The sequence below is a fragment of the Equus caballus genome, chromosome 1, assembly GCF_041296265.1.
Source record: "Equus caballus isolate H_3958 breed thoroughbred chromosome 1, TB-T2T, whole genome shotgun sequence".
Taxonomy (NCBI): Eukaryota; Metazoa; Chordata; class Mammalia; order Perissodactyla; family Equidae; genus Equus; species Equus caballus.
Window position 1 is genome coordinate 119,593,645 of NC_091684.1, and position 17,943 is coordinate 119,611,587.

At 46.7% G+C, this 17,943-nt stretch overlaps 1 protein-coding gene across 21 annotated transcripts in view; it reads right to left on the reverse strand.

Moving 5' to 3' along the window:
* APBA2 (amyloid beta precursor protein binding family A member 2) overlaps positions 1-17,943 on the reverse strand; it is a 225,730-nt gene that overhangs the window by 54,008 nt on the left and 153,779 nt on the right. For 19 of the 21 annotated variants that reach the window (XR_011424409.1, XM_023651572.2, XM_070231239.1 and 16 more), the window contains one exon: positions 8,154-9,159. Coding sequence is in view for 20 of the 21 variants with exons in the window: in XM_023651572.2 (XP_023507340.1) it covers positions 8,154-9,119 (966 nt within the window). In the remaining variant the exon portion in view is untranslated. Of the gene's footprint in view, positions 1-8,153; positions 9,160-14,704; positions 14,827-17,943 lie in introns of those variants that run through there. The other 2 variants (XM_070231259.1, XM_023651581.2) reach the window with 2 other exon arrangements.

Consider the following 17,943-nt stretch of genomic DNA (forward strand, 5'->3'; position numbering starts at 1 on the left):
GAGCTGTCCCCACCCCACCTGTCACCTCTGCCTCATCAGGCCTTGCTCAGGTTGCATATACCCCACACCCACCTCCAGTGTGTCCCTGGCCCGTCCTGGTCCTCTTCTCATCCTGCCTCATAGTGTTGGCTTTGTCTCCCTTGATGTCACTTCAGAGGCCAAGGATGCCATATTGCTCCAGTGGTGTCCCCAGCCCTGCCCAGCACAGCCCTGGACCCAAATGTGTGCAGCTCCCCTCAATCCTGAAAGAGATCCCCATGGACTTAAAATCATCATCATCAGGGCATGTCCTTGCCTCTTACCATCCATCACAGGCAGTGATCCACATCAGCTCTGCTCCCCACAGCCCCAGAAGATGGGTAGTTGTTGATACAGGTAACATGTCTGGAATGTTCCAGAGCCAGGAGCTGGCACAGCAGGCTAGGGTCCAGGCTTCCTGGCTCTGGCATCTGTGCTCTTAACCACTGCACTGGCTCTCTCTTCAAGGGCTGAGGGTGGGGAAGGAACTTTCTATGCTACTATCAGTAGAAGGACTTTACATGATTTTCCTGGACAATAAAAACAGTGTTTCGGGGGCCGACTCCGTGGCTGAGTGGTTAAGTTCGCACGCTCCGCTGCGGCGGCCCAGGGTTCGGATCCTGGCGCGAACATGGCACCGCTCGTCAGACTACGTTGAGGCGGCGTCCCACATCCCACAACTAGAAGGACCTGCAACTAAAATATACAACTGTGTACAGGTGGGGTTTGGAGAGATAAAGCAGGAAAAAAAAAAAAAGATTGGCATCAATTGTTAGCTCAGGTGCCAATCCTTAAAAAAAAAAAAAGATTGGCAACAGTTGTTAGCCCAGGTGCCAATCTTAAAAAAAAAAAAAACAGTATTTCAGAAACCCTGGCTTTAACTAGATTTTGAAGGCACTGAAGCAATCCCAGACTCCTGCTCAAGAAACTGCTCTGTGACAATAACAGCCATCCCTGGTCATATGTTGTCAAGAGGCTTCACGAAGAGCAAGTAGGGCTGTTGCGCTGACTCGGCAAACGGGCCCAGAGAAATATCAAGTTTGGAAGCTCAGGCAGATCAAGAAAGGGGCTGACAATGCCAAGGCCATACCAGCCTGGATTTCGCTTTTTTCAGGGCAGTTCTGGGAATTAGTAACAGCCGGTGCAGTGCCCTCGTCATAGCACTGGGAGGGGAGGAGGCTGGGGAAGGGCACAGGAGCCCCCTTGGGCACCCTCCTGTGCAGCAGCCTCCCCCTGTGCAACAGGAAGGTGGGGTCTGATGCCATAGGTGGGCGGGCTGGGCGGGGGGGGGCGGTGGCGAAGCTGCAGCATTGGGGGCAGGGCTGTGGGGAGAAAGAGCCCAGCTGCACTCCATGGAGGCCCAGGGGTGGATGAGGACCTTCCCCTGACCGGGCCATGCCCCTGTGCCCCCACAAACCCTGCCCTCACTGCCTGCCTGCAGGCTCCTTCTCCAGCTCCATCCCACCTGTGGGCCAGGTCCCTGACAGACCTCTCCCTTCTGTGCACAGTGCAAGCACCAGTACCCTTGTGCCCCTGCTGCCCATGGTATGCTGATGGAGGGCACCTGGGCACCAACAACCCCAGGACACTCCTCTCTCAGGGCCTCTCAGAGCTTGGTATCCTCCATGTAGAGCCGGTGCTCATACTTGCCTCTGCCGGTGCACAGGGCACGTGGGAGAGGCACCAGGCCAGAGCGAGTGCTCACAGGCACCACTGCCCTGCCCCACCTAGCATCCTCTCTCCCTATGTGGCAGCATTCCTACCACAATCTCTAGAAAAGTCCTTCACAAAGCAAGGCTAAGAGAATGCCAAGTCACAGCAAAAGCATCTCTAGAAGAGCAAAGGTAAACACTCCAACATGCAATGTGCCCCTGGGGCCCTGCATGCCGCCTCACTTTAATTGTTGTATTAAGTTGGCTAAGATGCATTGATGTTTCTTTCTATCATCAGAGGGCTCTTTCTAGAAAGCACTGTCTGGGCCAATGATAAACAGAAGTCATGAAAATCCCAAGTAATCAAAACATACATTTGTTTTGCCATCCCAGTCTGTGGAGCAATTTGCACATCAGTCATGTAAATCAGACGTCTTCAACCTGCCAATCACTGGAGTCCTGCCCTGCGCCCACCCACAGGGCGCACAGAGAGGGACCAGGAATGCCTGCAGCCCTAGCAATCTCCAAGGCCCAAAGGAATAAGTCTCTTAAAGGACAATTTCAGGCAGAGAACAGATATTTTTAGAGTACCTTATCTCACAATAGACGTCAAAAGGTAACACATGAAAAGGTGGAAAGGCTCCACAAGAATCCGTCCAACCCTTGCCAAACCCAGATGTACAACAGACCAGCCAGAGACCACAAGAACCTGCCATCCCTGCCACAGACCTACGGAACCACGACCTCTGATGCCAGACAAACACGCTCTTACAGTGTCCCCCACCACGGGGAGCCTGCAGGACCAGCCCCATGGAAAGCACTGACCAGCACACCCCTCTTCAAGGGAGGTTCACTAATGACTTGCCAGGTCCCCAAAGCTCATCCCTGGAGCTGTGGGACCAGCCCAGCTGGGGTCCGCCCTCCACAGTCACTGCCTCGCTGCCAAATGGCAGAGGACCACAAAGGTAGGTGCAGAAATGCCAGTTCAATCTGGATATTCAATACGAACCTGGCTGGATGCAACTTACATATTCTTCAATCACTGCATGTAAAAATTCACTACTTCATGTCAACAAAGCTCAATAGAATTAAGAAAAATACCCCATGAATAATCTCTACTTGACTTATTTGATGTGTGGGCTGAGCCCTCGTGAAGTAAGGACATCAGCATGACATTACAGTGGACGCCTCGTGTCCCCTGGTCACCTCACTGGTGCCATGACACAAACAATGTGAACAACAGAGCATGTCAAGCCCTTGAAATACCAAGTAAATAGACGACAGAGTAAAAGAGACCGTTGCTGTCCAGTAGGAAAAGTGTCCAATTCACCCCTGTTAACGCATCCACCAGCAGGCAGATTCCACTGGCCACAGAACTCAGCATTCTCTCTTCCAGGGGCCCTCTGAGGGCTACACGGGATGTCAGTGAGAGGCATGAGTTTCAGCGTAACACAGACTGTTTACTTCCTTAAGCTGTACCCATGGGTGTGACACTTATCCCAGGGAAGTCTCAACTGCCTCGTCTGTAAATGGGAAGAACCCAAGTCTCTACCTCTTCAAACTGCCCTAGGATTCACAGAGAGCATGCGCACAGCACAGTGCTGGCAGTCACCACCAATACCACCATCATCTCCACCCTCACCCAGGGACTTTCCTCAACTGGCAAAAGAAGAAACATTGAATCCTCAGAAGTCAAGCGTCCCAATGGTGACAAAGGTGACAACTTTCCCATTGTCATCATTTGGAGTTGATACTGAATCATCCTGGGATTGAGCCATAAAGGGAGAGGTCTTGGGAAGTCCTATGTTGGCTGTCAGCCTCCCAGGATGTGCAACTTTGGTCGGTATTTTCCTGATAGGCCTTGCATGGAGACAAAAGGGCTTTAGGATCGAGAATGTTTGGGAAACACTGGCCGAGTAGGGCTGGAAGCGTCTGCTGCAGGGAGTCTGAGACTTCGTGCAGCCCGTGTGCAAGCACATACGAATCTCTGAGCAGGGGAAAGCCTGGCAGCAAAGTTTCTCAAACTTGTCTGCCAACCAAACACAGTCAGTTCTCACTGGCTGCAGCAGTTACAGTCTGTAAAGTTACCATGAACACCCAGTGCGTGAATACCGGACCACCGCTCCCAGGGGAAACACAGAGCCAGGACCCTTGACTCCCGTGAGCCTCTGGCTACCACATTTTCATCAACCAATCAATACATAACCTAGTATTATGTGTGTTTCTATTTAAACACACTTTATTTAATATGTACTGCTTACAAATAATTAATTATATACAGTATTTCTTTATAATAAAAGCCTAGCTGAGAAGAGTTGAACATTTTCCTGACCATGGATAACAAGACCGTAAATTCTGTTGGCTTTCAGTGTCGTAACAATGCCATCCACTACACTTTTTTTATTGATGGTCACCTCACAAATCCACAAATTTAGCCACTTTTCCATCACTTCATCACACACTACAGATGTTCCTTTCCAGAGAAGCCTCATATACAGATCGGCAAATTTCCTCTTCCTTTTTCTGGATGAATCATATTGTTGACTCATTAACACTGAACTCATGGCCAACAGACTATAACTCAGGACTGAACGAGGCTTATCTCACACAACGTGTTTTCTCCCTAAGGCCCATCGCAGCCTTCTTGTACTTGGAAACACTAGGCAGTACTCCAGCACTGCGCCTGGGGGTCACTTTATCCCCAGTAAAAAACACAAAAATGCAAAAAACATGGCGCTAAATAGACCATGAAGAGGACACTTGTCCACAATATGAGAGCTGAAATATGAAGGCAGAGGTCTCCTTGTGCAAATTCAGCTGGGAACGTGCACACTGGGGGACTCAAATTTTTCACCTCTGCACATGTCCTCAAATGACCGCAAAGCGCCACGAACAGTGCTTTAGGGTTATAAATAAACGTGAGTGAGCAGGCAAATTGGCAAATACAGAATTCATGAATAATGAGGATCAACTATTTACAAAACACCCCTAAGAGGACACTTTGGGAAATCCTGACAGGTAGTCTGCCTCTTAGACTTGAAAACTCTGGATGATGGAACTCTCCAATGTCACATGGCAAAATATTTTTGCCTATATTTTCCAAATTTTCCTCAAATAAACATGCATTCTTTTGAAATAACTTTTTTTTTTTTTTTTACTAAAAATCACTCACACACAGATCTCCTCTGTTCCCCATGACCACATCCCTCAATTTGAGTCCATCTCCTTTGGATTCTCTCACATCCTGTCCTTCCCCCGATGTGGACCTCTTGCTCTCATCAGAGCAGCACAGGTGGCAGGTCTACCTGCAAGCTGGAGCCTTTGCAAAATACATGGCATCCTACAGCACTGGAGCATTCCAAAGGGCACATATTCCATTTCCCATCACACACAGTTACTTATTTTTCCTACTGGCCAGACTAAAGCAATGCCCTCTGTGATAGTTACCCACCCCAGTTTGGGAAGAAAGAAGCATTCAATTAAATCTCTCTGTACCTAAAGGAGGTGGAAAGGTGACAGATTAGTCATCAATGTCTTAAAAATGCTAGAGACAATGGAAATGATATAAGTGAAATTCAAAAGAAAACACTGCAGCAAAAAGTAACATCTCTAGTATACAAAGTGCTCCTAGGAAATGGAAAAGCATCAAGACTCCAAAAGATAAAAGACACGAATCAAACATTAACAGAAGAAGAGAAACAATTAGACAAGATAATCATTGAGAGACGGTCAACATTTACGGACAGCCTGGGGATTTATCCTCGGGTACTAAACCAAAAGAAGGGAAACATGACCTGTACAAAGATGTCTGGGCCAGTCTATGTATAAGAGAAAATGTCATCCACAACCTACGCGCTCAATGGCAGGGTCTGTACAAATAACAAATAAATTATAAGGCACATCGCCTGAATGGAACATTCAAACGGTCAGTAAAAATAACCATGAAAATTATATGGCAACACAGAGAAACGTTTATAATATGTCAGATTTTAAAAGCTGGATGGCAAAATCACACCTGGACTACAACGATAGCTACATACCTTGTTTATGCTCAGTGCTGGAGTCTGAAAACGAACACAGAGAAACAGGCAGAGCTCACCTGTGAGGGTGGTGGGGACCAAGAAGAATATTTTTTCCGTATTCCCATTTCTAATTCTATTGTAATATTGTGATCCACGCAATGACTAAACAAAATGCTATATCGTACTCTCAAAAGTACTCAGGACATAACTTTCCGAGCTTTAAAATTAGAAGAGAGGAGAGGGCTGTGATGCAATTTTTCCTCCAACAGAAGTCTTCCAGAGCATGGCTTCTCAAAGATGAACATGGCATCCTACTGACATGCAAACTTGATTCTGCAGTTCTGGGGTGGGCTCCCTGGTGGTGCCAATGCTGCTAGGCCATGGACCAGCAACTCTCTCAAAAAGCGAGAGTTGAAAGCATCTATGTGGCCAATATCAGCCATCTCTCCTGCAGACTGTTTGCTTTTGACAACAGCCTTAACTCTAGACTGTGCTACACTGACTGTGCAGATGGCACCAGGAACAGAAAGGCCCAGGCGGGACTCGTGGGCACCCTTTGCACCTGTGTGAGGCCAGGCTGTTGTTGGCTCCTCTTGTACGGCAGTCCCCAAGGGAGTTAGGAAGGCAGATTTTGACTGGAAGCAAGCCATCATCAAATTTCCCAGTGTACCTTGTTCTTCACACAGTCTTGCTTTCAACATGACTCCTATCACTAGTGGCTCTTTTTGGCCAAATTTCAAAGAGTTCCTCATCTGGAATGGGCCACTCAGGTCATTTTCATCAGTGGCCCTCCTAGGCCCTGAGCTGGGAACTGTCAGACTCTCCCCTTGATGGAAGGAATTTGCAAATGAATGAGTGAATAATATCCAAAAAGCTATGCAATAAGTAACCAGCTTAAATGAGCTTTTCCACCCTCTTAGATAAGAGCACATGCTTCAAAGAGACACTATTTAGGGGGAGAGGTGACTCCTTCCATTCAATGCCACTTCTCTGAAGAACGGACCTCCTCCTGGGTCCTTAACAATGGCTCAGGATGTTCCCCACCTCCATCTGCCCTTTGAAACCACTGCCCATTCACTCAGTCCCATTCACTCATGCCCAGCCCCCCAACCCAAAGGTCTGCAGTTTTCACTCAAATTCGCATCTGGTTCAAGCGAAGCCCAAAAACAGCAAAACATCAGGTCTCGCCCAGGCCCTACGATGCTCTAACAATAACTTTCTCTTGACAAGAACTTTGTCTGGGAAGTCGTCTGATACAACAGATGCAGTATGCCACCCGCCCTGTGCAGCCCACATCAATCCCAGCAGCGGCGCCGGCGTCACTGTCAGGGGATGGGTCCAGCTCTGCCAAGACTGCAGAGGGATGATGGCGTTTTGGCCCAAAGCCCAGACCTTGGGCCCAGAGCCGCCTGCTCTTGAGGGGAGCTCCTCCAACATCCACTAGTGCAACAACCCAAAGCTCCCGGTGCATGCTGAATTGCCATAAACGACAGGGGCACCCTGAAAGGGAAATCAACTTCCACTTAATAATCTTCAAAAAGAACACAAGCCATCAAATGTCAGTTCTGGAAATCTAACTGAGTCAATATGACATTTCCCAAACGCAAGCTCATACTATATATATATTTTATATACATTTTAAACGCAGAACTCTTCTGAAAAAGAAATACTAATTAAGACTTAAAAAAACACAAAAGCAGTTCATTCTCATTTGTCCACACAATTGGCCAAAGAGAAGTTTCTTTTCACAAGTCTCATAATCTCATCTTCTTGATAAACTCAGTGACATTTTTTTGAAAGGCAGCTTTTCAAATGTGTTTATTAGAATACATGCTTACTTTGCTATAGTTAAAAGAAAATATAGTTATGCTTAAATCCACTGGCCTTATTAGCATGAATTTCTTCTCCAAGGCTTTGTCAAACCTTCAAATAATTATTTTCAAAATGGTTATTTACACTTCATTGCCCATCATGGAAAGGCCCCCAGGGCTTTCAGAGAAGTGTCACCCAGACACAATGGCGCCTGCGAATGCACTCAGGTCACTGCCCCTCTCCACTGGGCTTCCCCAACCACTGGCCACAGCAGCATGCACTGGCCAGCACCCCCGCACCCTTGCCAATGTCCTTCAGGCCTGAAGAAACCACCTGGGGGCAGGGGGCGACAGTTACACGGTCCAACCCCCCCATGAGCAGATCCAGAGTGAGCAGGCTAGGGACTCCAGCTCTTCTGAGTGTGTGGGGGGGCTCTTCTGGGAGCACTGCTTGCCACTCAGCTCTCAGTGAGACTTTGCTGGCGTTTACTAATACATCTCAGGGGTGAACTTGAGTGGCCAGAACATCCACGCGTGCCACATAACTGAACAAATAAAGCAGTAAGCATGCATTCTGAACTGGGGGTTACACCAGAACATCATTTGTTCTCTGGGTCCCTCCACCCCCTTCCCTGGGGACAGAGCCCTACCTCCTCTTGGGGCCACTTTGGCCTCTCCTCTGGAGTCCTGGTCTTGGTCTTGAAACCTCTCTGGGGGTCTCCAGGGTGCTTTGTCTCAGAAGGGAGGTTTAGCGACTTGGGCCTTCCCTCATGTCTGCTGGGGCCATGGCTGGCCTCGCCAGGCAGGCAGGCCTCTGTGGAGTCCCCGGGCCCCGGCTCAGGCCCTCGCACCAGCCCGTGCTCAGGGCTGGCCTCGCCCGCACTGGTGATGCTGGTCATACTCAAACTCATCTTGATCTCAGCCACGATCTGGTCGATGTCCTCCTCCTGGTCCTCCAGGTCCCCATCCCCACGCCTCGGGCGATAGGGGGAAGTGCTGCCAGCGTTCCCATTGGCCTCTGTGGGGTAGTAATCCTGGTAGCCCTCTTCACTGGGACAGTAGTGAACACCTTCTTCCTGGTCCTGGGCCTCCAGGACAGAAGCCTCATCCTCCGGGATGGGGAGGTGGCTGTCCCGGTAGTCTGGGCTGCCTTCGTCCCCATGGCCATGTGGGTGTGGGCCTGCCGAGTCCGTCCACTCCTCCACCGCCTCCTGACACTCATCCGTCTCCAGGTGTCGCGTGCCATGAGCCAGGTACCCCTCCCCGTTGCAGTCCATGCCCTCCAGATAGCTGTCATCCTCGGGGCAGTAGCGGATGTAGTAGGTGATACCCTCCTCCTCCTCAGGGAGGCCCTCATCATAATCCTCCTCCTCAGAGGTGTTGTTCACATAATCGGAGCTGGAGTCCCCATCAGGACTGTGGTCATGGCACCCCTGCTCCACAGGCAAGGGGCTCTCCGGCCGCAAGGCAGCCAGCTCCAGGCCCTTGGGCACATACTCCTCCAGGGGCAGCTCCACATCCTCACTCTCCGGCTCTTGGCCCTGGGGCACAGGTCCCGGCCTTGCCCTGTGGTCCAGCATGCTGCTCACAGTACTCTGACGCTTCCGGTTGGCCATGGCGGATGCTCACGCAGCCATTGTCACCAGGAGGCAGCCACTGTGGGGAGGAACAGTGGAAAGAACAGTCAGAACCCCACAGTCAACGCAAGAATCATGCCGCCACCGGCTGTCAGTGGTGAGACTCGCTGGAGCGTTTCACCACCATGTTTTTCCAGAGCAATGTTAACACACATCTATTCAAATAATGTGACATCCCCAACCCAGCCGACTCAATTGTCAGGAACAACGGGCGCCCATGCCAAAGAGAAAGGAGGACACGCAGGGTTAGAGGAAAAGGAGGCAGAGAGGAGATAGCAACAGTTCACCAGGACGCCTGCTTCTTTCCTGGAAACTCATAGGCTCATTCATGACTTCTTGAAAATGCTCACTCAGTTTAGGTAGCCCAGGGGAGCAAGACAAATAGTCAGAAGACCAGGTTACTTGCTCTCAAAAAGAAAAAGAGAAGCTTTTATTCAGAAGACATGATGAAGACCAGCGAGGAGATACACTACATCACCCAGATCTATTCCACTGCTCCTCAGAAACGATCCCAAGGCCCCCTCCCCTAGGAGCTTGTCCCACCCTCCCAAGTACACAGAAGCCTCTCCCTCCTTCTCACTCCAAACCAATCAGCACTCACTGAGTGACCGAATTTTCCAGAAACTGTCTAGGCGGAGCACCATACAGAGAAGCTGAACATGAGCCCCAGCCTCACAGGCATGATGAGGCGAGGGCTCAGGACGGGGCACACCAGAGGGAGGACAGCACTGCCTGGCCATGGAGAGAAGAGGCACACACAGGAGGGGACAAAGGATGCTGCTGCCGCTTGTGGGCTATGGGTCATGGTCCCAGGGGGCACGGCAAAGATCCTGTGGGTCAAACCAGGGACGTCCCACACCCCACTGCCCAGGACTCTGCATTTTATACCACAAACCATGCAGAGTCACTGGGCAATTTTCAGTAGGCACATGACACACAGGAAATCTCTTTTAGCTCCATCTCTCCAGGCCCAGCATGGAGGAGATCCTGGGGGACACACGCCGGGAGGAGGGGGGACCAGTGAACTGTTCTAGACCCCCAGAGGAAAGCAAGGACCTAAACCCAGGAAAAGGGCATATAGGGCATTCAGAGTTTGGTTAATGTTCTATTCCTTAAGCCAAGTGGTTACCCAAATGTTTGGTTTATTCTTTAAATTATACTTCTACATGACACATGCCTTTTTTCTTGTTTGTACCATAATTAATTTATTTTAAGACTTATTCCAGTAGTACAGTTAAGATTTGAGAGCCTGTATACTTAAAAATGGTTAAAATGGTAAATTTTATGTTATGTATATTTTGCCACAATTAAAACAAGAAGAAAAGAAATAAGAGCTTAAACTAAAACAGTAGAAATGAGGGAGAGGCAACTCAGTGCGTATCTAGGCAGCAGAAGGAACGGCATCTGGAGTCAGATGGGAACAGAGAATGGAGACAGTCCCTGCGCAGGCTCTCAGCTTGCCTTGCTGTACGTTCTCTTTCTTCCACCTTGTTTCCCCAGGAAAGTCACATACTAAAGACGTTTTGCATTTTGTATCCCCCAGAGCACCCAGCACAGCATTTTGCTTGTAGTGGTGTCCCAAACACATCTTGCTGATTGAGTTTACCAGATGGCCACGGTCACAGCATTATGAATATTCCCAAAAGAATGAAGGAGATAATTATTTCATCCAGTCCAGACTCTCAGAATGTGAGCACAATCACTGACTGAGCCACATGCTTCCAACATGTGAATTCCCTCCAAGGAAGTTTCCTCTCGCAAGGGGCTCATGAATGGCCGTGTTTTGGTAGCAATGCTAGATGCTGAAGGGTTCATAATGCTTCCCCAGAGCGGCCCAAACACTAGAAAGACGTCTCACCCCAGGAACATCATCACTGAGATGAACCCTGTAGGGTCTGAACATCCTCACAGTCACCCCATCCCCAAAGCCTGAAACTGACAGGACAAATCCAGAGATTCGTTCTCAGGTAGAGAGCAGGTATTCAGTGCTCACTAAAATATAGGTGACCAGAGGATCATCAAGAGCACTGAGCTCCCTCACAGCCATTCATCATTTTTTTTTCTTTTTTTTTATTAATGTTATGATAGATTACAACCTTGTGAGATTTCAGTTGTACATTTTTGTTAGTCATGTTGTGGGTACACCACTTCCCCCTTTGTGCCCTCCCCCCACCCCCCCTTTTCCCTGGTAACCACCGATCAGATCTCCTTGTCAATATACTAACTTCCACCTATGAGTGGAGTCATATAGAGTTCGTCTTTCTCTGACTGGCTTATTTCGCTTAACATAATACCCTCGAGGTCCATCCACGTTGCTGTGAATGGGCCAATTTTGTCTTTTTTTATGGCTGAGTAGTATTCCATTGTGTATATATACCATATCTTCTTTATCCAATCATCAGTTTCTGGACATGTAGGTTGGTTCCACGTCTTGGCTATTGTAAATAATGCTGCGATGAACATAGGGGTGCAAGGGACTCTTGGGATTTCTGATTTCAGGTTCTTAGGATAGATACCCAGTAATGGGATGACAGCCATTCATCATTTTACAACAGATTTCTTACATTCATAGAATACCCAACCACAAGGGACATGCCACATGTTGCAGGAGTGATAGAAGGAAGTTGGCAACCACACTCTTTTGGAGACAATTTCTAAGTAACAGTATTTCCCAAAGTGGTCCCTCAAAAGCATATATTAAATGCAAGGGCTAATGTGTGACCAGATTCCTATACCTGAGAGCTAGGATGGTAGAAGGCAAATGGGCCTGGCAGTACGTACACATGAGCACATAGCTCCCATTCCTTGGGGAGTGGCACCATCTGTACAGCATCTCTGTATCTCCCTGGGGCCTGACACTGGGCCATGGACATGCAGGTACTCACATCCTTGTCAAAGAACAAACCCAGGTATACAGTACCTCTTACTATCTTAACTTGAAATTCTGTGTCATTTGGGAGATAAAATCTGTACATAAACATATGCATGTCCACACCTATATAAAACACTCTCTAGGCTAATATAAGACTCAAGGACTAAAGTATACACCAAGTTACATTAACATGGAACTGTTCTGATCCATTCTGATTAATAAGTAACCCAAGTGATCTATAATTTAAGGCTATCCCAGGCAAAATCTCAGTGGAATATTGGGGAAACTGACCCAGTAATCCTTAAGATCATTTGGAAGAATAAACACATGAAAATGGAAGAATAAACATGAACATAGCTGGGAAGATCTAAAAATGAGAATAATGAGGGAGAATTTGCCTTACCAAGTATCTAAATATACTTTAAAGTCATAGTAATAAAAATAGCGTGGTACTGTCACTGGACATGGTATAGACTAGAAAGTTTTCACCATTGAATACAATGCTGGTTGTTGGCTTTTCTAGAATTTGACAGAGCAGGCCTTCTGATCTGGTTCCATTTCCCATGGATACAAATGGAAAGGGACCCACGGTGGCTGCCTAGGAAGGCAGCTGCATCTTTTAAGGGTCTTCAGAATTACATTTAACCTACAGGGGCACTTTTGGTATAAGAGAAAGAGCCCTCCTATTAAAGATGAAGACAGAAGGTCCTGGCTTAAATTCAGACCTCCATTTACTGTTAGGCCCTGGGCAAGATATTTAATGGAGGGACGGCCTTCCCCACTTGGGAAACTGGAAATGATAGCACCTGCCTGCAGGGCTTGAAGTAGGTTAAAGAGGAGAGTAACCCATGCAGGCCTCAACTCCATGAATGTTTGTTTTCTCTACTACATACAGGGAGTTGAGGAAGGTTTTAAATGAAATATGAAGGGAGAAAATGCCTTATTAGGTGTATGTCTTAGATGGGGAACAGGAACTCTGTCAATACAAGTGGATGGGAGTGATTACTGTCAGGTGACAGTGACCTTGGCTATGGACATAATGTGCATCTCCGCAGTGGGATATGAGTGCATCCAGCCTGGGACTGCAGAAAGTGGGGAGGTCTTGGGGAAAGCCACGAGTTGCTCCCTCTATGTAGTGGTTCACTCACTTTGGAGGGCACAAGACCACCTGGGGAGTGTGCAAGTTCATGGGCCCAGGATTTCGAGTAGTTGGGCCAAAAGCCTTGCCTAGAGCTGCAGGTGGTTCTGATGTCAGAGGCCCTAGGACTGCACTTGAAATTGTGCCCTAAATAGATGCTGGAGGGACTCTGGGGACTTCCCAGTGCCTACAGAACAGATTCAACTTCCTTGCCAAGAAATATAAGACCCTTCCCTAGATGCCCAGGCCCACCATGTTCCATGCCTTCTCCCCCTATCCCTGGAGGCAGGGAGTGAGCTCTCTGCCGTTTTCCAAGATCCAGGTCCTGGGTCACCTCTACTCCCTGCCAACAGGACAAGGGTCAGTGGTCTGGGCACACAAGGGCTATTCAGAGAACAACAGACACTTCCCAGACCAGACGGTACAATGAGGTCAAAGGGGAGGTGAGAAGGAAAGGTGGGCAAAGACATAGGTGGAATGAAGTGGCTCTTTAAAAGAAACAGTTCTCCTGAGTTTCTAAAATCCCATTTAGTTCAATCAAGCTGCATTTGAAAGTGCAAGGCACTAACACATTGTCTTTGCATCAAAGGAGTTTGCAGCCTGATGATAAAAGATTCCAGTTACACCACCTCAGTTTACAAGCAGCTTTTTCAGAAAGCCCTTCAGTGCCTGAAGGGAGCGGCTCACACAGCCCCAGGCTCCACCTTCCTGGGCTGCAAGGCTCTGCCAGCTCACAGGCAACATCTCGTGGAAGATTTGCAATTACTTCAGTGCACCCGCCTCCTGAGACTACAACTGTTATGTGGGACAGCTGCCCTGCGGGAGGGTGTGAGAGCTTCACTCCCTGCCTTGGGAGGGAGCCGGACTCAGAAATAATCTGGCGCATCATTTGTTACACTGATGGGGGCAGATCTTTAGTACTCAGGAGGTGACTGCTTCAGAGGGCACATTACTTCCATACAGTCCATTTTGCTGTGTATTTTAATAGACAATACAGAGAAGAACGGACACCCCACTCATAGCTGTTCCACCCACACAAAACCACTGTTAATTCTGTGGTATACTTCTTTCCATTCTCTTTTCTACACATCTCCTTCACATGGCTGAGACCTCACTATAAACACAGCACCGTGTTTTAAGCAGTAGAAACTCTCCATAGTATCACTTTAATGACTACATAATATTTCCTGGCCCAACAGACATAATCCAGCTCTTCCCCTTTGGAACACATGGATTGTGTCCTATTTTTGTATAATAAATAGTCTTGATGTTTCCCTAAGGATACGCTCTAGGCCTTTTTCCCCTTCCAGGGCTTTTATCCAGAACCCTATAAAATGTTCTTTCAACCCAAGGTCCACTTCCCCAGATAAGCCCCAGGAGGAGTGTGACCAGCAGAGAGTTAACCATCCGCACAGCAAGGGCCGGGGGCTTTGCATGCGAGCCTTCGAGCAAACATACGGAGGTCCTCTGCTTCTGATTAATCATATTAAAGATAAAGCCTTCAGAACATACCATCTGGAAAGCAATTCAAACGTACACGAGAAGCACAATTACCTGACAGGCGTCCAAGAAAATGAGGCCCTGCGTCCAGACTCAATTAATTCTAGAACAGCACACACATCAGTAGAAAATGCAGCCCCTGACTCGGTGCTCACCACTCTCCCCTGAAACATCCTAATGAGATACGGGAAATAAAGGCTTATTGTCTCCAGTAAAGAGCTCCAGTTGTCCTTATTCTAAACCACATTTTTCTTCTATATGAAAAAACAGCATTAGCCGGCTCTTAGAGGAGCTGGTATTATAGCAGACCAAGATGAAAAATAGCGATTCAACAGCCACAATGCAGGCTGGGTGAAAATGTTACCATGCAAATGAGATATGGACTCAGCCAAACTGTTGCTGCCCCCAATCTTGTTCCTTGGTGTGGTCTCACATGTCGGAAAGATCATAGTCTTTTGTTCCTTTCAAAGATAATTTGGTTGCTTTGACTATACACAATTTGGGTTTAAACAATCCTGGAGTACACCTGTCTAATCAGCTCAATCATTCGAGACAGGAGTCACTGAATAAGTATCTTGCTACAAGATCACAGACAACCAGAAGTACTGAAGGGAGGTTAATAAAGTAATCTTCCAAAAACCAGGCTGATGTCCAACATCACCACGCGAGATCCTGCAACCTAGCTTAGGGTCACAGAGGGATGTGCTTCTCTTTAAAAAATGGCAGTAAAAAGAGCAAAAATGTTGAGCACACACCAAACCTTCAATAACAGGATCCTAGTTAAGCCAATATTAGCACATTCACAAGATAATTATGCAGCAATTAAAATATTTACAGAGTTTATCGCATAAAATGCATTATAATTTATTCACAACCAAATAAACATAGACTAAACTGTGAAGAAATACACTAAAAATCAGCAAGGGTTGCCTTTGAGTGACAGACAGTTTTACTTCCCTTCTTCTTCATTTCTGAGTATGGTACTTCTACAGACAAATACAGTCGGCCCTCCATATCCCTGGGTTCTGCATCTGGGGATTCAATCAATCTCATAATCCAAGGTTGGCTGAATCCACAGATGTGGAACCCACGGATACGGAGGGCCGACTAAAGGACTTGAGCATCCGCCAGTTCGGGTTATCTTTGGGGGGGTCCTGGACCCAATCCCCTGCAGATACTGAGGGATATCTGTAGTACATGAAAAGACAAGTGCCATGGAATATAAGCCCTCTGCAGGTGACATTATGCAGAAGAACGATGTAGATCTCAGCATCCCTTGAAAGAGGGCTAGGATGGGAGCAGGGGCTGATTTGTTCCCTCTGGGCTCTCAATACACCAGGATAACTGCCCAACCATATCCTCATCTCAGAATGAGCAAAAGGAATGATCTGGCCTTTAAATACAATTTTAAAATGCTGTCAACCCTTCAACAACAGCAAGTCTCCAGGAGATGATATTTTCAACACCCCGCAACGTAATCCACACCTGCCTCAGCGTTTGTGCTGTAATGGATGGCAACATGGCAGCCTTGGGTACTTCGGGGCGGGCAGACAATCTTCTGCTCTTATTAGTCACCCCTAGCAGTAGGAAGTTAATTCTCTCCCACAAGAACTGCTGAAAATACTGGTGCCTTACCTAAATCAGCCCCTGTTCCTACTTGCCTTTAGGGGCAAAACAAGGGTCCAGATAAGAAGGCAATTAAACACAAAACGTTACCAGCACTGACCTTTTCTCACTGTGCTTGAGAAAGCGGCACAACTTCTGCACTTGCCAAGGCCTTGTGCTGGAGGGACACTGCTAAACACAGCCTTTACCAGATCCATCCTCAGAGACAAGAAATCGGTCACCCTCAGAGGACAGCCACAAGACTAGGGAAAAAATGGATCCCTTTCTGCTGGCTGTTCTGCTATTTTCACATTTTTATAGTCACTTCTAAGTACATGCATCACTGTGAAGATTTAAAATAACTATATCCATGTTATGGGCTGAACTGTGTGTCCCCTCAAATTTATAGGTTGAAGTCTTAACCCCTAGTACCTCAGAATGTGACCTTGTTTGGAAATACGGTTGTTGCAGATGTAATTAGTTAAGATAAGGTCATTAGGGTGGACCCTAATCTAATATGCCTTTCCATAAAAATTTTAGAATCATCTTGTCAATATCTATTTTTAAAAATCCTGCTGGGAATTTGATTGGGAGAACATTGAATCTACAGATCAATTTGGGGAGAATTAACTATATTGAATCTTCCAATGCACAAATATGATATATATTGTTTTCAGCATACAGAACTTGCACACGTTTTGTTCGAATTATATATATTTCTTTTTTTGGTGCATTGTAAATGTTACTTTTTTTCTTACAATTGCTTTATTGATATAGCATAGAAATATAACTGATTATTTTATAGTGACCTTGCTAAATTCATTTATTAGTTCTAGGAGCTTTTTTTAGAGGCCACGGGATTTTGCAAACAATGATGTAGTTGGCAAATAAGAATTGGCTTTCTTTATTCCTTTGCAATCTATATGTCTTTTATTGCTTTCCTTTGCCTTACCACACTGGCGAGGACATCCTGTACGATGCTGAATATGAATGATAAGAGCCACAAGACCTGGCCTTGTTCCTGATCTCAGGTGGAAAACATTCAGTCCTTCACCACCAGTATGATGTCAGCTGTAAATTTTTTGTAGACCTCCTCTTTCAGGTTAAGATGTTTCCATTCCTGAGTGCTAAGACATTCTACTTTTTAAATCATGAATGGATAATGAATTTTGTCAAACGCTTTTTCCATCCCTTTTGAGATGCTTGTGTGTTTTTTCTTCTTTACCGTTAACATAGTAGAATGCATTGACTAATTTTTGAATTTTGAAGCAGCCCTGCATTCCTGGGATAACCCTACTCAGTGATAATGTCCTTAGATTATTGCTGGATTCACCTTGCTACTATATTGTTGAGGATTTTTCACCTCTATGCTCATAAGGGATATTGGTCTGTAATTTTCTTGTTGTAATATCTTTATCTGCTTCTCATATGAGAGTAATGTTGGTCTCATTAAGTGAGTTTGGAAGTATTCTCACCTCTTCTATTTTCTGAAAAAGACTGCAGAATTGCTACTATTTCTCTCTTAAATGTTTGATAGAATTCAAACCAGTGAAAGGATCTGGACCTGGAATTTTCTATTTTGGAAGGTTTTTAACCACAGATTTGACATCTTTAATAGATGTAGGAAAATTCAAGTTCTCTGTTTCTTTTTGAATGAGTTTTGGTAGTTATTTCTCTAAAGGAACTGG